At 44.1% G+C, this 22,168-nt stretch overlaps 1 protein-coding gene and 1 pseudogene across 1 annotated transcript; one reads left to right on the forward strand and one right to left on the reverse strand.

Moving 5' to 3' along the window:
* Positions 1 to 3,406: 3,406 nt before the first annotated feature.
* Positions 3,407 to 7,532, reverse strand: LOC139455445 (hemagglutinin/amebocyte aggregation factor-like; annotated as a pseudogene).
* A 3,658-nt stretch (positions 7,533 to 11,190) lies between these two features.
* Positions 11,191 to 15,476, forward strand: LOC139454877 (uncharacterized). Its single transcript, XM_071236493.1, has 2 exons — positions 11,191 to 11,238; positions 14,685 to 15,476. Exons 1-2 carry the CDS (start codon positions 11,191 to 11,193, stop codon positions 15,474 to 15,476), a joined length of 840 nt encoding a protein of 279 aa, XP_071092594.1.
* The last annotated feature ends 6,692 nt before the right edge of the window (positions 15,477 to 22,168 follow it).

The raw sequence follows: 22,168 nt of genomic DNA on the forward strand, positions 1-22,168 counted from the left end.
TGAAGGAGACGTGGCAGACTTCCACCAGCGAGGTTGACATTAGACACCATCGGGAACCATTCAATGTACAGACCCAGGGTAACTCTAAATACGATTGGGGGCGGTCGGATAGCCTGGTGGTTAAAGCGTTGGCTCGTCATGCCGAAGACCCAGGTTCGATTCACGACATGGGCACAATGTGTGAAGCCCATTTCTGGTGTCCCCCCTGCTGGAATATTGCTAAAAGCGGCGTAAAACCATACTCACCCAATGCCACCAAACCCATTGTATCAACCGTTCCAGATGATGGTACCTCAGGCAGTTGTCAACCCAGTCACGTATCCTATTCACCATAGAGCTTAGTGTGAATGTGTGAGTTCTTGATGTGGTGTAAACTCCTCTAGTTTTCTCATTTCTTGTGAAACAAATGTGTGATACAAATTGTTAGAATTTGTACAAGGCTGAATAATCTAGCTCATGTGTTAACATTATTGTTAGAAACTGCGTAGTGTATGACTTTGTATGACTGGCCATCTTTAAAAGCTCTGTAAGCTTTATTCACATGTTGCAGGTATTGCCTGTTTGCTGTGTACAAGTATGATTGTGTGATGTGTTTTCTTCAGCCAAAGATTATATATTTTTTTGTTTCACAGTCGGTTTGTAAACAAGTAGGAGTCGTTTTCATTGCATATTAGTTAATATACTGTTGGTAAAAAGTATTGTTCACATGCATTTTGTGAAATGTCGAGTCGACATTTATTTAGGCGGTGTGGATGTAAGATTGTGGTGAAAGGTGCGTATTGAGATTTACGGCTTAAGGGAGGCAACTCTATTATGTTCGTTCCAAACCACCCTTGCCGGAATTGGCCAATCAGATTGCAGCGCGCACTCTTGTCTGTGTGTCGACTGCTAATAAACATTTCTTCTGTATGTTTTCAACCTGTGCGGTTGAGCGGTCTAACACCTCCACATGTTGTTTGTTGTTTAGCGTCGCACTAAGCAATATTCCAGCTATATTACGGCTGTCTATAAATAATCGAGTCTGGACCAGACAATTCAGTGATTGACATCATGAGCATCGATCCACCTAATTGGGATATGATGACATGCATCAACCAAGTCAGCAAGTCTGACCAACCTTCCCCTGTTAGTCGCCTCTTAAGACAAGCAAGGGTTGCTGAAGATCACGTGCACTTATAACCCAGATCTGTACTGGTCGCGGGACAGGGTAATAATATATAGCATGACAAGTAATCCTATAGAAGGTATCTGTTTTGTGGAATTGTTTTCATTCCGACCTGTCGCACGTATGTATAAATCTACAAACATACACGCGAGTCACGACTGTATCTCACACAACAGATGTACCATTGGGAAATGCTACAGGACTACGTGTGCTGCTATCACCTTTCAATGTTCAGCCAATTGATCAGTGATAACTAACGCTTGTAATAGCTGCAGGTTCATTAACAACTTCGGAAATGTCTTCCGTCACGTTTATCGTGTCGGCCATTTTGACGTCTTGTACATGATGTAAATGTATTACGACGCGATGTCATTGTGACCGACTTACTGTGGCAGTTCTTAACAGACCCTTCTCATTTGGTGATGATCTTATTTGAATACATTTGTTGTCAAGAAACTACAAAAGTTGTTCCCGTAGAGCACGTTGGGCATGCATACGCTCATGCCACCTCTCGTTTTGATGACCCGTGAAGATCCGGGGTAGAACAGGTCTTCAGTAAAGCATGCTTGCCGTAAAAGGCGACTACGCTAGTCGTAATTTAAAGATTTAATGGGATCGGGTGGTCAGGCTCGGTTTTTCTTTTCATTTTTTTTCCAAAACAATGTAAAAAGTTTTTACCCACAGACAGTTATCAGCTTTATCAAAGATTCCCTTCAATACAAGTGAAGTCGACCCGTTAAGATCCGGAGTAGAATAGGTCTTCAGGTCAATCACTGGATTGTCTGGCCCAGACTCGATTATTTACACGATATGGCTGAAATATTGCCGATGTGACTGACGTAAAGAATTAACTCACTCACAAGAATTAAAGTTTCCTTTGACAAGAAATATTTTAGATAACATTTCACACAACACCCGTGAAGATCCGGGGTAGAATTTGTCTTCAGCAACCCATGCCTGTCGTAAAAGGCGACTAACGGGATCGGGTGGTCAGATTCGCTGCCTTTTTTGATACATAACATCGTATCCCAATTGCGTGGATCGATGCTCATGATGTCAATCACTGGATTGTCTGGTCCGGACTCGATTATTACCACACTTTAGCTATTAGAATTGAAATAATGTGCCTAAAGATACCTCTCTACTTTCCCTTCAAATGGTCCTCACGTGAACGCGCATCTATCTAGATCCGTAATTCTTTTCAAAACTTAAAAGTAAGACTAATTTTCGATCGCAAATAGAGATAATTTAGGAATTGTCAAGTTATACATATAATGTAGTCATTTTCTATCCTTTTAAAATAAATGAAGTCTCTACGGGCGACAAGCTCCTCACAGCGATAGTCCGTTCGCGGAGCTCTCTATATACTATGTTACCGAGAGTGTAACGAAGGTGTCACGCGCTGGGAAGGAGCTTGATCAATAAGGTCACGGTCATTACTATAGCCTGCCGACACCTTCCATTTTTATCCTTCCCAAATTATCGAAAAGGTACGTTGTTTCAAACTTCTTCAGCATGGACTTGGATAGAAATATATTTAATGCTATCGACTCCATAATTATTTGGATCGCGATTGAGACAATTTCTGACGTGAAATAATTTATGCGTTCTTCGTGTTCTCGAAGTGTCAATTTGAATCACATAGTTTAACAAAATGAAATGTCAATCTTTGAACGTAAAGCAAAATAACAGGTATGGGGCTTACGACAGGTATGGGGCTATCTTAGATTTACGACAAACTTAAGATATCTCAGGGCTACGATAGTTTCTTACGATTTCCTTAAGACAACTTTACGATGATTTTAGGGCTACGATCGTTTCGAAAATCTTGGCCCTAGGCACACCACACTGCACAACAACATGCACATACATGCATGTACCTCTCCGTGAAAACCCGGGTAGAATAGGCCTTCAGCAACCCATGCTTGCCGTAAAAGGCGACTATGCTTGTCCTAAGAGGCGACTAACGGGATCGGGTGGTCAGGCTCACTGACTTGGTTGATGCATGTCATTGATCCCAATTGCGTGGATCGATGCTCATGATATTAATCACTGGATTGTCAGATTCGATTATTTACAGACCGCCGTCATATAGCCGGAATATTGCTTAGTGCGGCGTTAAACAACAAACTAACGAACCGTCAGTCGGACACTCATCATAAAAAAAGTATCAGTGTTATAATGACGCAAGGGAAGAACCTGACGGTTAACTCAATGTGAAAAAACATATAACAAAAATAGTTTTTTCACAGCAGCATGTATTGACTGGTTACATGTGGGCACGACGTTTCCGTCAGTGGATCAAGCAGGTTTCAAACTTCCAGCGCCTGTCTCTGCAACAGAATATATGAAGCTGAAAATTTATGCATATGATCCCAAAACTTCTGTCTCTAAAGTTGCCCACCAAATTCTGTCCTAACTTTCAAAATGGCCGTTACGGAGACAATGTCATTTTCACCCCTTGTTCAGTAGGTTTCGTATGTATCACTGTGTTATTTCATTTATTTATTTATTTATTTTTTTGTTTAACGCCACCCTCAGCAATATTCCAGCTATTTGACGGCGGTCTGTAAATAATCAAGTCTGGACCAGACAATCCATTGATTGACATCATAAGCATCAATCCAAGCAGTTGGGATACAATGACATGCCTCAACCAAGTCAGCGAGCCTGACCACCCGATCCCGTTAGTCGCCTCTTACGACGAGCATAGTCACCATTTACGGCAAGCATGGGTAACTGAAGACCTATACTACCCCGGATCTTCACGGGTTGCCGCATTGTTGATTGATAAGAGACAAAAGATTTGAAATCATACAATTCAATTGTGGGCAAGTGAGTATCAGTGTACACTCGTCCCATGTCCAACCTGTGCTGCTGGTCGTTTGAGATTAACGGGTGGGTCGTTAAGCTCGTGTCAACGTCGCTCATAATATCAATCAATGGTTTGTCTGACCCAGACTCGAGTACTTACACCATATAGCCTGAATATTGCTGAGTGTCTAGCGACAGAATATGTGAGACTGCATCATGCAGAGTAATGCACTTACTCGTAACGGTTGTGGTGAATGCTGAAGACTCCCTTCATGAAGTGTAAAGCAGGCACTCTGAAGGTGAACCTCTCATCCCAAGTGTTGACATAGCCGATCTTGCCACAATGCACCAAATGTCTACCTGAAACATATGTCACAATAATGTTATGTAAACAATACGTTGACAACTAGATCTGGTATTTAAATCCCAAATGAACATTATTGTTGTCGCCATTCCAATTACCAGAAGCGATTATTAATAACAGGCCTATTTTCATGACTATAAGAAGTTTTGAACCGCAAGAATTACATTTACGGATTCATAACGAAAAATGAACTGTGTTAAAGAACATATTTTACAGAAACATGAATTTTGACCAGTTACATTTAAGTGACACCATGTTCTTTTTTTAAAGATGTGTGCTGACATACCTTTCAGGGAGCAACAGTAGAACTTAAATCGTCGGTCTTCGTAGTGGTTTTTGTGAACGCTGTAGACGCCGCTAATAACGCCATTGTGGGGGCATTGGAAAGATATCGGTTTATCAAATTGGTTCACATAGCCTGAAAGAGTGATTGGATGAGTTGTGGGTTAATGCCGCTTTTATTAGCAGTTCTGTCTAAGCAGTGGCTAAGGTGGCAGGTCAAATGTTCAAAGCAGGATAAAAGTTCCTACAGTTTTGAGACCAACCCCCAAAAAGATAATCGTCATCACAATTCAAGCGAATCCTACTTTGCAGTGATTCATCACGCTTTTCATGCAACATGCAGCTGGCGTTCGAGTATTTCCGACTGATCTAGTGGATAGAGCGTCTGCCCGGTTGGTTGGTTCGTTGTTTAACGCCGCACTCAGCAATATTCCAGCTATATGACGGCGGTCTGTAAAGAATCGAGTCTGGACCAGACAATCCAGTGATTGACATCATGAGCATCGATCCAGGCAATTGGGAGCAATGGCATGAATCAATCAAGTCAGTGAGCCTGACCACAGAGAGCGGAAGGCCGGTGGTTCGATTTATTAACTGTAAATCCCGTGAAACGTTGACTTTGTCGGATATCATCCGTGTAGACCATTACGGCCCTGTTTAAAATCAGAATTCTGTTAGCAGCTTGAGAACACCATTGCTCTAAAAACAGTTCACCTTTAAAAACACTGAAGTTTCCAAAGACAAAATGCATCGACAATAGAAAAACGGCGATATATGACGGTCAAAGATTAAAGATCGTATGTAAAGGTCAAAGTGTCGAAAATAAAGCTGTTGTCCTCTCACCTTCCTTACCACTGCCATAGTGCTATTCAAATGTGTGGATTTCACTCTGACTTCTGTTTCAAGATGATTTGCGCATACAGTAAACTACGGTTAAAACGAACTCAAAGGATCACTAATTTTAGTTTGTTATAACCGTAGTTCGTTATAAGCATATATATAGCACATATACAGAAGTGGCCGGGACAAAAAAATAAGTTCGTCATATCCGTTAGTTCGTTATAAGCGTGTTCGTTATAAACGTAGTTTATTGTATGTCACTTACCATGCCATTGACATTTCCCTAATAGTCTTGGTGTCTTCTGACAGGTGAACTTGTAGCGTCTGTCTTCATGGTAGTTACTATGATAGCTTTCCCAGGAAGCAATGGACTTCCCCCGAGGACATTGGAACAGTAAAGGCTTGTCAAAGTCGTTGACATATGATGACGTCACGGCAGAGACAAGCGACAGCAGCAGAAACGCAGTCTGGAAGCAGTGAAGGATTTGTTGTTTGTTTGTTGTTTTACGACGTACTCAGCAATATTCCAGCCGTATGACGGCGGTCTGTAAATAATCGAGTCTGGACCAGACAATCCAGTGATTGGCATCATGAGCATCGAACCACGCAATTGAGATACGATGACATGCATCAACCAAGTCAGCGATCCTGCCCACCCGATCCCGTTAGTCGCCTTTTACGGCAAGCATTGGTTGCTGAAGACCTATTCTACCCCGGCCCTCACGGCAAGCACTGGTTGCTGAAGACCTATTCTATCCCGGCCCTCACGGCAAGCATTGGTTGCTGAAGACCTATTCTACCCCGGCCCTCACGGCAAGCATTGGTTGCTGAAGACCTATTCTACCCCGGCCCTCACGGCAAGCATTGGTTGCTGAAGACCTATTCTACCCCGGCCCTCACGGCAAGCATTGGTTGCTGAAGACCTATTCTACCCCGGCCCTCACGGCAAGCATTGGTTGCTGAAGACCTATTCTACCCCGGCCCTCACGGCAAGCATTGGTTGCTGAAGACCTATTCTACCCCGGCCCTCACGGCAAGCATTGGTTGCTGAAGACCTATTCTACCCCGGATCTTCACGGATAGGAGGCTGTGGAGGAACAAGTATGATGGCAGCCATGAAACATAATAGAGAATCGAAACAATGACGAAATCAAATCTCCATAACTATTAATTCTACTTACCTTTCAGTCACCTGGTGCTTATTCTTTTAACACACTTCACAAGAATTAACGTTGCTTTCGACAAGATCTACTTTACATAACATTTCACACTGCGCGTTACTTACACCCACCACCCGTAAAGATCCGGGGTAGAATAGGTCTTCAGCAACCCATGCTTGCTGTAAAAGGCGACTCTGCTTTTCGTAAGAGGCGACTAACGGGATCAGGTGGTCAGACTCACTGACTTGGTTGATACATGTCATCGAATCGAATTGCGTTGAGCGATGCTCATGATATCAATCACTGGATTGTCTGGTCCAGACACGACTATTTACAGACACCGCCATATAACTGGAATATTGCTGAGTGCGGCGTTAAACAACAAACACACAAACAGACAAAACCTACATCCACCATTTGCAAGTTACAATGTCCGTATGGAACATAATAACATAATCTCTATCGGAAAGGTTTTATGTGTATCTGGAACACTGCATTAGTACTATTGTGTAAATAAGGAAAGTACTAGTGTTGTTTTTTATTGACACGGTCCATTATGTTTCCAATCAATAATTTTTAAAAACAAAATAAAAAGGCGAATGTTTAAAATCTAAACTTGGTGATAAATGATATAATACATTTTTAAACAACGAAAAATAAACTAATTGCTGCTAAATATTTCTTTTCAAATTAATATCTTACTGAAATGATCTTATCATATACATTTTTTTCAATGAATATATAAATGGAATATCAAACTCGGTAATGAAAAAAAACACTACTTTGATGTAGACTGGTAACTTTAAAATACAATTTCCGCTACAATTATTCCCACAAAGAAAGAATTGTGCCTTATCATACTTACAGGGAACATCATAGTGTGAACACACAGCGCTGTGGACTACATGCACTGATACAGCATTCCCGCCAGTATATATATACATGTATACCACCTGTAACTGCCACGCTGTGTGCGTTGTGATTGGTCGTCACTAATTCCGCCCATCGCAGAACAGTTGTTTCTCCAGTGATTGGAGGGAATCATCACTTACGTTTAAACTACATCCTGGGCGCAATAAAGTATCTTCACAATATGTGACTATGAAAGGATTAGTTTACTGGATATTTAACCTGCAGTTCTAACATTCATTTTTAACTTATTAATATTTTCGTTTAATTTATATGTATTAATGAAACAAATTCGTATCGAATTGTAATTTGTGCAAGCCCAAGAGAGTTGTTTACCAGATCGCATCCAAACGAATATTACTTTGTGGTGCTGAACAAATGCCTCAGTTTATTGTGTCATATTATCTTGAGTTCTGTTTGTTGAGTAATGTAGTTATACTTAGGGCGCAGTCTCATTAAAACATTTAGATATGAAACGAGAAACACACTGGTCACAATACGAGTTGCTGTGGTGGCCTTCTTCATCTGTAGTGAACGACGGTTATAAAGAACTCAGAGGAACCACTAATTACAGTTCGTTATAACCGTAGCTATAGGCATATATACACCAAATGGACGGGACCAAACAGTTCGTTATATCTGTTAGTTCGTTATAAGCGTGTACCTCATCAACGTAGTTTACTGTAAATACCTGTCAGGTTCTAACATGTTCATTAGTGTGTGGCTTAAGCTTAACACTTGGCGTAAAGCATGTGCATGAAAGAGTTAAAATTTAAGATAATGTAACACAGCGGACATAATCTGTACCAGCACTCCACTTGTTCGAACTCCTTTAACTCCATATATCATTGAAGATAATGTAACATCGTCAACCATAATCTGTATCAACACTCCACTTGTTCGAACTCCTTTAACTCGCTATATCATTGAAAATAATGTAACATCGTCAACCATAATTTGTATCAACACTCCACACGTTCGAACTCCTTTAACTCGCTATATCAATGAAAATAATGTAACATCCTCAACCATAATTTGTATCAACACTCCACTTGTTCGAACTCCTTCAACTCGATATATCATTGAAAATAATGTAACATCGTCAACCATAATCTGTATCAACACTCCAAACGATCGAACTCCTTCAACTCGATATATCATTGAAATTAATGTAACACAGTGGATATAATCTGTACCAGCACTCCACTTGTTCGAACTCCTTCAACTCGATATATCATTGAAATTAATGTAACACAGTGGATATAATCTGTACCAGCACTCCACTTGTTCGAACTCCTTTAACTTGCTATATCATTGAAAATAATGTAACATCCTCAACCATAATCTGTATCAACACTCCACACGTTCGAACTCCTTCAACTCGCTATATCATTGAAAATAATGTAACATCGTCAACCATAATTTGTATCAACACTCCACACGTTCGAATTCCTTCAACTCGATATATCATTGAAAATAATGTAACATCCTCAACCATAATCTGTATCAACACTCCACTTGTTCGAACTCCTTCAACTCGATATATCATTGAAAATAATGTAACATCGTCAACCATAATTTGTATCAACACTCCACACGTTCGAATTCCTTCAACTCGATATATCATTGAAAATAATGTAACATCCTCAACCATAATCTGTATCAACACTCCACTTGTTCGAACTCCTTCAACTCGATATATCATTGAAAATAATGTAACATCGTCAACCATAATTTGTATCAACACTCCACACGTTCGAACTCCTTCAACTCGCTATATCATTGAAGATAATGTAACATCGTCAACAATAATCTGTATCAACATTACACACGTTCGAACTCCTTCAACTAGCTATATCATTGAAGATAATGTAACATCGTCAACCATAATCTGTATCAACACTCCACACGTTCGAACTCCTTCAACTCGCTATATCATTGAAAATAATGTAACACAGTGGATATAATCTGTATCAACATTACACACGTTCGAACTCCTTCAACTAGCTATATCATTGAAGATAATGTAACATCGTCAACCATAATTTGTATCAACACTCCACACGTTCGAACTCCTTCAACTCGATATATCATTGAAAATAATGTAACATCGTCAACCATAATTTGTATCAACACTCCACACGTTCGAACTCCTTCAACTCGCTATATCATTGAAAATAATGTAACATCGTCAACCATAATCTGTATCAACACTCCACTTGTTCGAACTCCTTCAACTCAATATATCACTGAAGATAATGTAACATCGTCAACCATAATTTGTATCAACACTCCACTTGTTGGAACTCCTTTAACTCGCCATATCATTGAAGATAATGTAACATCGTCAACCATAATCTGTATCAACACTCCACTTGTTCGAACTCCTTTAACTCAATATATCACTGAAGATAATGTAACATCGTCAACCATAATCTGTATCAACACTCCACTTGTTGGATCTCCTTTAACTCGCCATATCATTGAAGATAATGTAACATCGGGAACCAAAATCTGTATCAACACTCCACTTGTTCGAACTCCTTTAACTCGCTATATCATTGAAAATAATGTAACATCGTCAACGATAATCCTTATGAACACTAAACTTGTTCGAACTCCTTTAACACGCCATATCTTTGAAGATAATGTAACATCGTGAACAAAAATCTGCATCAACACTCCACTTGTTCGCTTTATCATTGAAGATACTGTAACTTCGTGAACCATATTCTACATCAACACTGCTCTTGTTCGAACACTTTTAACTCGCTTTATAATTTAGAAGAATTTATGACAGAGGAAGATAAGGTGGTGGGCAAAGAGTAATTGCTAGACGCAATTGTTGAAACTTTATTCTGCACTGGTTTTTATCCAAGATCCGCCCTAGTTATGATGCTTGGTCTGTGAGCACCATTCAGATGCTGGTTTGATTTTCCCGAAAGAGAAATAACAAGAACCAGAATATTTGTTTTCCTTTCCCCTGAAATTGACTCGCCGTGATTTAACTCAACTACTGGTCTAAACGGTGTCACTCACTGGCTCATTCACTCACTCACTTTATGAGCATTGCATCTGTGCACTTAAAGGTATACAACATGTTGTATTTGATTACGGTAATGATTGTGAACAACTGCAGGTGTGACAGGCGTGACGCCTGCATGAAATACAACAGATGTGCGTAACTGTCACTGAAACATTACCGGATTTGACAGGTCAGAATGACATTCATTGTCACAAACTATGTGAAATAACTTGGTAACAAATTCTGGGGAAGTGGTTTGGTCAACTCGACGTTTGACATCCGAATGTTTTCCTTTATGAACACCAAGGTTCGGGGAGTTGTGTTCGTGGTAATTTATTTTGTTTGTTTGTTGTTTAACGCCGCAATATTCCAGCTATATAAGGGTAGGCTGTAAGTAATCAAGTCTTGAACAGACAATCCAGTGACTGACATCATGAACATCGATCTACGCAGTTGTATACGATGATATGCATCAACCAAGTCAGCGAGCCTGACCACCCGATCCCGTTAGTCGCCTCTTACGACAAGCATAGTCGCCTTTTACGGCAAGCATGGGTTGCTGAAGACCTATTTTAACCCGGAGTGCGGCGTTAAACAACAAACAAACAAAACATCATTGCTGTCAATCAAGATGGCCACAGGCGGATCCTGGGGATGGGTCCAGGGGGTTCAGACATCGGTGAGATAATTATGAGCCAAATTCCAGTTAACATGCTTGGTGTTCTTGAGACACACTGTATCATAATCAACTTGAGAAATATGGGGCACAAGTCTGTCTTACAGAGGGAACACTAATAAGACACATCACTGAAACATTACTGAAAACGAGTAAGCGTTTTATTTAAAGCAACTAAAAATCTTTGTCACAAGGTTAATTTGTTTGTTTGTTGCTTAACCCCGCACTCAGCTATATTCCAGGTATATGACGGCGGTCTGTAAAAATAATCGAGTCTGGACCAGACAATCCAGTGATTGACATTATGAACATCGATCCACACAATTGGGATACGATGACATGCATCAACCAAGTCAGCTATGCTGACCACCCGGTCCTGTTAGTCGCCTTTTACGGCAAGCATAGTCGCATTTTACGGCAAGCATAGTCGCCTTTTAGTCTGACATGCAGACCCTGAAACAAATATATCCGATACAGCCCATGTATAATGTTTGGCAAGTCTAGATTACTGCACTGAAGAAAGTCTCTGTGTTCCTTTTTATTATATTTTATAACTCTAATTTAACAACTTTTTTTTCTGTCAAATATGTTCATTTCAGACAAGAAATCTACGCTGCCTTTTACGGCAAGCATGGGTTGTTGAAGACCTACATGTATTCTACCCTGGATCTTCACGGTTTTGTCACTAGGTAAAACATTATTAATGATTTTAAGAAATTTGTAATTAGCTCTATGTAATTAAACATACGAAGTAATGCATTTTCTATTTTCATAATTACTTTCTTAGTTTAGGGAATAATCTCAAAGGATATGTTGCAAGCATGGAAGACCCATTCTACCCCGGATCATCACGGGTCACGGTGAAGGGGTGACGCGTAATAAACGATGAGTGGGAGTTGCTTGTCGTACAATAAGACACTGCAGGGAGAATAAACCATGATGGCCACAGCCCCTGAATCATGAGTGAGTGAGTTGGGTTTAACGCCGCTTTTAACAGTATTCCAGTCATATCGCGGTGTGTCAGCTTAATGTGGGAGGAAACCCCGAAGTCATGCAGGTTTAAGACGTTTACCACTTCGGTGAAACCCACGAGCACGGGTATTGTGCTGACAAACCTAGAAACATAATTGGGGCGAACCGGGATTCGAACCCACAATCATAGGTTTCTGGCGTGCCCAAGGGACGCAACTCTGCACAGCGAATCGCGGCGCCTTAGACGACTGGGCCACCCGTGGAGTATATCATTTCTCCTTTGGGTGACTAAATAGTGAACAGTGAGAAAGTGTTAACCATTCTTTCCATATGTTGAATTCGAAATGTGACTTAAAAAACAATCTCAGCTCTCTTTTGTAAAGAAATAAATTCTCAGCCTCTAAAACTGAAGGAAATATTAGTATAACATTCGACGGGGGTGAAGAAAACATGCTGCTTTACAAAACCACATGCTGTCGACACAAGGTCTCGTTCTACTTGTATTGATCTTATATTAAAATAACTTGTACCATAAGTTCAGGGAGATTCTCTTCTGGTTAGTAACATTTGATGTTGTTGTAATAATAATAATAATAATAATAATAATAATAATAATAATAATAACAATAATAACAATAATGTCAATAATATAATATCAATGTGTGATTTTGTATCAAAATGTAAATATGAAATGTAGATTATGTAGTGAATTTAATGAGACTGTCCAACACATTGTCAGTGGATGCCCAGCTTTGGCACAAACACAGTATCTTAAGCGACATAATGGAGTGGCTCGATCATTTTATTACCGTCTTCGCCATGCTTGTGGTTTTGACACAGAGGTCCATCCATGGTACGACCCAGAATATGTAGAGGGCGTCATGGAGAATGATTAATACAAAATTCTTTGGAATAGGCCAATATACAGCCTCAGATGTATCCAGGCCAACAAAACTGATCTTCTTTGAACAAATTAAATTACATGTGCCTCTAGTAAATTAAGTTATACTGCTTACACAGTCCCATTTCTCCCATGTAAGTGTCTGCACTGTACAATCATTGAAGAATATGAACTGCATCTAAACTGGGCCAGTGCAACTGTGAACTTTTTGAAATTTGAAAAGCATATACAAGGAGCATTTTCTTAAAGCAAATAAAAATGAAGACCATACAGCCTATATAAAAATATCAGGGATCTTTCCAAGCAAAGCCAAAACCACATGTGTTCAGGAGAGAGTTTACATGATGGGGCCTAATTTGGGTGCCACTCCGGAGAATATTTTTTTCCATACAGCTTATATAAAACAATATCAGGGATCTTGCCAAACAAAGCCATATCCACATGTGTTTAGTAAACATTTTACATGATGGGGTCCAATTTGGGTGCCACCTTTTCCATACAATAACATCATAACATGTCTTAGGTAATATGTGAAATGGCATATTTAATTAAAATATAAGCTGTTTTATCCAATGCCTTGGCCGCATGCACATAACTATGTAACGTGGTACTCGTCTACATTCGTGTTTTACTTTTAAAATGATAATTTTATTTATCTGCCCTCTGTTGGTCTTTTCTTAAGAATGTATACAAAAAAGCGCTCGTCGGTACATGTCTACATTATTGCCGATGCGTTGTTAAATTTTATTCAACCACGCTTTTACCAAACCATGTATTCGATGATTTGAATTTACTAAATGTATAATAAATTATCAATATGTAGCTTCGGTGTTCTTGATACAAAATTGTTGACTGTATCAATAAGATATTTTGTATCTTGGTAGATGTTTTGTTTTTTTATCGCCTGATGATCAAGAAACGATTTGAACAATCCACAATTAAAAGCACTTAAACGTGAGTAGCTAACAATGTTTCCATAACCTGTTACTTAGTACATGCTGTTGTTGTTGTTGTTGTTGTTGTTGTTGTTGTTGTTGTTGTTGTTGTTGTTGTTGTTGTTGGTGGTGGTGGTGGTGGTGACAAGATCACAACCATTTGTATTATTATCAAATCATAACCCTGGTTTTGCGAATAGAGCATTTGCCCGGAGAATGAAGTTCGATTGTTCGATTCCAGGGCCGTGAGATATAAAAAGACGTTAAAAGATGGGACTTGTTGTTACCCTGCCTGGCAATCAGCATTTAGGAGCTAAAACAAGGACTGGTCGGCTCGGAGCCAGAATACTGTGTCTGAGTCGGGTATTCATGTTGAACTGCGGCATGGTATCTCAGTGGGATAGCGCATTAAAACCGGACATTAGACTAGCAACCTCACACATGTGTTTGGACATTACTTATAAGTGCAATAATTTTGAAAGCGGCGTTAAACCCCATTTTACCTTACCTCACTTTCTCACTTTACGTCGCCATCTCAACTCACCTCACATCACCTCACCTAATCAAACCTCATCACCGCACTAAATCGCACCGCGTCCCACCGCACCTCACGTACCTCACCGCACCTCACCACACCTCAGCTAACTTCACCGCACCTCACCGCACCCAACCGCACCCAACCGCACCCAACCGCACCTCTAGGCGCCCCACCGAATCTCACTGCGCCCCACTGCATCTCAGCTTACCTCACCGCACCTCACCGTACCTCACCGCACCCCACCGCACCTCACCGCGCCAAAACACACCTCACCGTACCTCACCGCGCCAAAACGCACCTCACCAAACCTCACCACACCACACCGTACTTCGCCGCACCTCACCACTCCCAACAGCACCTCACCACACCACACCGTACTTCGCCGTACCCCACCGCACCTCACCGCGCCGCACCGCGCCTCACCGCGCCCCACCGCACCTCACCACACCACACCGTACTTCGCCGCACCTCACCGTACCTCACCGCACCCCACCGCACCTCACCCCTCCCAAACACACCTCACTGTACCTCACCGCACCTCTTCGCACCTCACTGCACCTCACCGTACCTTACCGCACCTCAACGCTCCTCGCTGCATCCCACCGCACCTCACCGCGCCCCAACGTACCTCACCACACCTCACTGCAACTCACCTCGCCTCATCGGACCTCACCGCACATCACCATACCTCACCGCTCCTCACTGCATTCCACCGCACCTCACCGCACCTCACCGCACCTCACCACACCTCACCGCGCCCCACCACACCTCACCATACCTCACCACACCTCACCGTACCTCACCGCCCTCACACAGCATCATCGTCGTCGTTGTGGTTATCTCACTTACTCACCTCGCGTCGCCATCTCGCCTAACCTCACATCACCTCACCTAATCAAACCTAATCACGGCACTGAATCGCATCGCGTCCCACCGCACCTCACCGCTCCTCACTGCACCTCCCCGCACCTCACCGTACCTCACCACACATCACCATACCTCACCGCTCCTCACTGCACCTCACCGCGCCCCACTGCACCTCACCGCACCTCACTGCACCTCACTGCACCTCACCGCACCTCGACGCGCCCCACTGCACCTCACCGCACCTCACTGCACCTCACTGCACCTCACTGCACCTCACCGCACCTCTCCGCACCCCACTGCACCTCACTGCACCTCACCGCGCCCCACTGCACCTCACCGCACCTCACCGCACCTCACCGCACCTCACCGCGCCCCACTGCACCTCACTGCACCTCACCGCACCTCACCGCACCTCAACGCACCTCACCGCACCCGACTGCACCTCACTGTACCTCACCGCACCTCACTGCACCTCACCGCACCTCACCGCACCTCACTGCACCTCACTGCACCTCACCGCACCTCACCGCACCTCACTGCACCTCACCGCGCCCCACTGCACCTCACAGCACCTCACCGCGCCCCACTGCACCTCACCGCACCTCACCGCGCCCCACTGCACCTCACTGCACCTCCCCGCACCTCCCCGCACCTCACTGCACCTCACCGCACCTCACCGCGCCCAACTGCACCTCACTGCACCTCACTGCACCTCCCCGCACCTCCCCGCACCTCACCGCACCCCACTGCACCTCACCGCACCTCACCGCACCTCACCGCGCCCCACTGCACCTCACTGCACCTCACCGCACCTCACCACACCTCACTGCACCTCTCCGCACCTCACTGCACCTCACCTCACTGCACCTCACCGCACCTCACTGCACCTCACCGCACCTCACCGCACCTCACCGCACCTCACTGCACCTCACCGCACCTCACTGCTCCTCACCGCACCTCACTGCACCTCACTGCACCTCACCACACCTCACCGCACCTCACCGCACCTCACCGCACCTCACTGCACCTCACCGCACCTCACTGCACCTCACCGCACCTCACTGCACCTCACTGCACCTCACTGCACCTCACCGCGCCCCACTGCACCTCACTGCACCTCACTGCACCTCACTGCACCTCACCGCACCTCACTGCACCTCACCGCACCTCACTGCACCTCACCGCGCCCCACTGCACCTCACCGCACCTCACCGCGCCCCACTGCACCTCACTACACCTCCCCGCACCTCACTGCACCTCACTGCACCTCACCGCACCTCACCGCGCCCCACTGCACCTCACTGCACCTCACCGCACCTCACCGCACCTCACCGCACCCCACTGCACCTCACCGCACCTCACCGCACCTCACCGCGCCCCACTGCACCTCACTGCACCTCACCGCACCTCACCACACTTCACTGCACCTCTCCGCACCTCACTGCACCTCACCTCACTGCACCTCACCGCACCTCACTGCACCTCACCGCACCTCACTGCACCTCACCGCACCTCACCGCACCTCACTGCACCTCACTGCACCTCACCGCACCTCACCGCACCTCACTGCACCTCACCGCGCCCCACTGCACCTCACCGCACCTCACCGCGCCCCACTGCACCTCACCGCACCTCACCGCGCCCCACTGCACCTCACTGCACCTCCCCGCACCTCCCCGCACCTCACTGCACCTCACCGCACCTCACCGCGCCCAACTGCACCTCACTGCACCTCACTGCACCTCCCCGCACCTCCCCGCACCTCACCGCACCCCACTGCACCTCACCGCACCTCACCGCACCTCACCGCGCCCCACTGCACCTCACTGCACCTCACCGCACCTCACCACACCTCACTGCACCTCTCCGCACCTCACTGCACCTCACCTCACTGCACCTCACCGCACCTCACTGCACCTCACCGCACCTCACCGCACCTCACCGCACCTCACTGCACCTCACCGCACCTCACTGCTCCTCACCGCACCTCACTGCACCTCACTGCACCTCACCACACCTCACCGCACCTCACCGCACCTCACCGCACCTCACTGCACCTCACCGCACCTCACTGCACCTCACCGCACCTCACTGCACCTCACTGCACCTCACTGCACCTCACTGCACCTCACCGCGCCCCACTGCACCTCACCGCACCTCACTGCACCTCACTGCACCTCACCGCACCTCACTGCACCTCACCGCACCTCACTGCACCTCACCGCGCCCCACTGCACCTCACCGCACCTCACCGCGCCCCACTGCACCTCACTACACCTCCCCGCACCTCACTGCACCTCACTGCACCTCACCGCACCTCACCGCGCCCCACTGCACCTCACTGCACCTCACCGCACCTCACCGCACCTCACCGCACCCCACTGCACCTCACCGCACCTCACCGCACCTCACCGCGCCCCACTGCACCTCACTGCACCTCACCGCACCTCACCACACTTCACTGCACCTCTCCGCACCTCACTGCACCTCACCTCACTGCACCTCACCGCACCTCACTGCACCTCACCGCACCTCACCGCACCTCACCGCACCTCACTGCACCTCACCGCACCTCACTGCTCCTCACCGCACCTCACTGCACCTCACTGCACCTCACCACACCTCACCGCACCTCACCGCACCTCACCGCACCTCACTGCACCTCACCGCACCTCACTGCACCTCACCGCACCTCACTGCACCTCACTGCACCTCACTGCACCTCACTGCACCTCACCGCACCTCACTGCTCCTCACCGCACCTCACTGCACCTCACTGCACCTCAACGCACCTCACTGCACCTCACCACACCTCACCACACCTCACCGCACCTCACCGCACCTCACTGCACCTCACTGCACCTCACCGCACCTCACTGCACCTCACCGCACCTCACTGCACCTCACTGCACCTCACCGCACCTCACTGCACCTCACCGCACCTCACTGCACCTCACCGCACCTCACTGCACCTCACTGCACCTCACCGCACCTCACTGCACCTCACCGCGCCCCACTGCACCTCACCGCACCTCACCGCACCTCACTGCACCTCACCGCGCCCCACCGCACCTCACCACACCTAACCGTACCTCACACAGCATCATCGTCGTCGTTGTGGTTTTCATCACCTAACGAGCTATGGCAAAAATATATTATTTTCCATGATCAGTTACCAGTTTGAAACAAGACCACTACGGCAACAGTCATATGACCATGCACATGTTTGCTACACACGCAACCAACACAGTTTGTCACGTAACTGCGAGATGGTGTCAGATGTACTTATTGATGTTACACCTGGGAACTTGCCACAGCTGGGAACGTCATGGTCAGTGAATAGTGTTAGTTTGACAGTTTTTACCTTTTTACTCGGTGCTAGAGTAGTCCTGACAAACATGAGAAAAAGATTCCAATTGGCAAAATAGACAAATTTGAAGACTTTCATTACAAAACTAAAAGAGTTTATACACCTTTCTATCAAGATAGTAAAAGGGCTGACGAATTCATCTTAAGGTGTTTCAGACAGACAGACAGTTTATTCAGTGTGTAAGGCCATATGGCCCAAAGCACAGTTTAGTTTTAACAAATATATGAAAACCAACATTTGTGTAAATAAATGTTTTATATACATTGCTAAAGATTTGATAACATCTTCGTATTGGAATTCAACAAATTGACCATTAATTGATTGTCTTTGTGTGTAAATTACATGGAAATTTTGATCTCAATGTTTTATATTTTTCACAAATGAAAGAACATGAAACTCGTATGCAATCTCCTGGTTGGTACAGTTGGTACATATACAAATAACAGAATCAATATCCATGGTTCTACGACATTTATTTACATTGAAGTTATTGAGAGATTTACCTTGTAATACAGTTAAATATTTTTCTGGTTGTAACAATGATTTGATACAAGCATAATGCTTGAGAGATTGTGAAGAGGAGACGAAGTTGTTTCCATGGTAATGCTTATAGTGGGGCGGTTAAGACTGGATTAGGGTCATAATTGTGCACTTTGGGTTAAAAGCACCAAACTTGGCACACTTATACATTGAAACATTCCGAACATTTCTGGATATGGATCCACCTCAGCAGCGCCACCTGGTGGTAGAAAATCCAAGATGGCCACCAAAATGGTTAAAATCTCTTATGACGTCAAATTATTTTCAATATATCATCATTATTTTGTCAATTTTAGTCATTTATATAAAATTAATTGAGTCAATGTTGTATATAATGCAAATCTTTGAAAGCTCTAGTCAGTATGAAATTTGTAGGACCAGGTATGAAAAAAACTACGGTAAACTACAGTTATAACGAACTCAAAGGGACCACTAATTTGAGTTCGTTGTAACCGTAGTTCGTTATAAACATATATACACCATATATACAGCAAATGGCTTGGACCAAAAAAACAGTTCCGCCAGTTCGCTATAAGCGTGTTCATTCATAAACATAGTTTACTGTATCTCAGAACATCTTGTCTTCAAAGTGTGAAATCTCGGTGCACCAGCTCATCAACACAAAGACACCACTGAGACCGAGAAATACAAGTCCCAGTTTACTTGATATTAAACAAGAATACGTGATCGTGTGGACACATTTCAAAATATGGTGTATTTGAACAGATATAGCACAGTTTGTGGTGTTTATGAAGACGAAGGTTTTGTATACCCACCAACATTCTCAAAAGATAGCATCTATCATAATCCCTGCTCTACAACAGCAACATATCCACTCCATGGTACCAACATTTCACTATTGCAGCAGTGTTCAAAAGCTGAAGAGGAAAGAACATCACATGTTCTTTTGCCTGAAGAATGCACACAAACAAGAAAAAACATTTCCAAACAGCCCACAGTATATACTAATGTACCCCAATCCTGTTTTAGCAAGATGGGTAATTATGTTCCACAATTAAAATTACCTTTCACCCAGAATGTAGATAGTGTTAACACAATGCCTGACCATGAGTAAAACTGGTCATATCACATGAAGGAAGTATTGGGAAAATAAGACAAACATAGCCTCCAAAAACAATTGCCCATATGCCAATGTTCTAGAATGTGCACACTCTGTTGCTATGATACAGCATTCAATTAATGTGGTACAAAAAGGGTATTGAGCATTTGAATCCTGGTCAGATGCATGTGCTTGCCTTGGATGAACCACCATACACAACTGCTAAAACAATCCAGTGGAACTTTCCTGAATTATGTGATAAACTTCCTTATCATGTTTGGTAGATTTGCATATACAAATAGTTTCAGGATTCTCAGAAACTGTCCCGAAGGAAGTAGATGGAAAACCGCAATTTGTGCTGCTGGAATTGCCTCAGTCAGATTTGCTGATTCCTTAATAATGTGTACCCATCTTACTACAACATCAGACATATGTGCGATATAAGGAAACAGAAGCGAACACAGACGATCCTTTCAGAAACTGGTGTGCACCGAATTAAGCTGCTCAGCCCATTTCACTACTGACCCCTTTGTATATTGTGCCTGGTGGGTGCAATTCAAAAAGCAGATTTCCCAAAGTTTGCAGCATCACTTGTCATATTAATGGCTTGCGTTTCACAGATATGTCCCTCTTACAGTAGAGTACGAGCACCGCTGTACCTCGAATATTGTTCCCGTGGATCCGTGACACACTAAACTAAAGACTAAACGGACATTCTCTTGTGTGGCACAAGGTCAGACACATGAGCAATTCAATAGCCGTATGAAAGGAGATGGAGGTGCAGTTGGATTGACTGAAACAGCCGATAGTTCTCTTCTAGAGGCCAACGGAATTCAATGACATTGTCACTATTTCCTGCCATCACCTGTTCATATGCTTGGTGTCAAGTATTTCCTGAAGTCACCAATGCTTTCCCATCATCAGCAGATATCTCTGACAACACAATGCAGATTCTTGAGCGGTTTGTCGTTCTCACTGGTTTCTTTGGAAGGTCAATGAAAGGCAAAATCTCTGTTCATGAAGATCACAGACAATTGACATTTCAACCCAAAGAGGCAGCTCTGAGACAGCACCAATGCATATTTGGGGATAGGTGCTTGACAAACGTCCCACACTACAGAATCTTGTAGCCAGGGGTTGGGAGAGGACATTCAGTAATATATAGATACCCAAGTGGACAACACTTGGTCAGGCACAAAGAAGTGTTATAAACTAACACTACACCTGAAAGAAATCTTGCAAACCTTAGTAAACTTTACACTGCCTGCCTTTACAGTGCTATGTGATACTTGGAAGGAAAGAGTTCACTCGAAGTGAATTATAGAACCGTAAACACATACATTGAACCGATATTCCTGGTCCTACTTAAGTAGGAGGTAAGTCAATGTCATAGGTTCATGGCAATAATGTCAATAATACCTTTACATACATTCTTGTTTTTAAGATATGAATCCATTCCCAGATGAATGATTTTGGGGTGATCTAATATAAACTGGGTGGAACCTTTCTCAGTGGACCATTTATAAATTAATATGCCGAGTATAGATCATAGGCAATACATATTAATTGATACAATGTCATTTAAAATGTTTCATTATATCAAAACTTATCAACGTATCCTTAATCCAAAGATATCAAATGATATCTATATCTGCTGTAGAAATTGACAATTTCTGAAAAGTAAAACATATTGGAGGCCATCTTGGATTTTCGTCATCACCAGGGGGCGCTGCATACCAGATTTGAATTA

Source organism: Haliotis cracherodii, unplaced genomic scaffold (genome assembly GCF_022045235.1).
Source record: "Haliotis cracherodii isolate W230 unplaced genomic scaffold, xgHalCrac1.p SCAF_11, whole genome shotgun sequence".
Lineage (NCBI taxonomy): Eukaryota > Metazoa > Mollusca > Gastropoda > Lepetellida > Haliotidae > Haliotis > Haliotis cracherodii.

Bases quoted from the DNA above. Each gene is read 5' to 3' on its own strand.
- LOC139454877 (XM_071236493.1), top strand. From the start codon at position 11,191: ATGGCCACAGGCGGATCCTGGGGATGGGTCCAGGGGGTTCAGACATCG. The intron at 11,239-14,684 runs GTGAGATAATTA...ACCACACCTCAG, and splicing joins TCCAGGGGGTTCAGACATCG to CTAACTTCACCGCACCTCAC.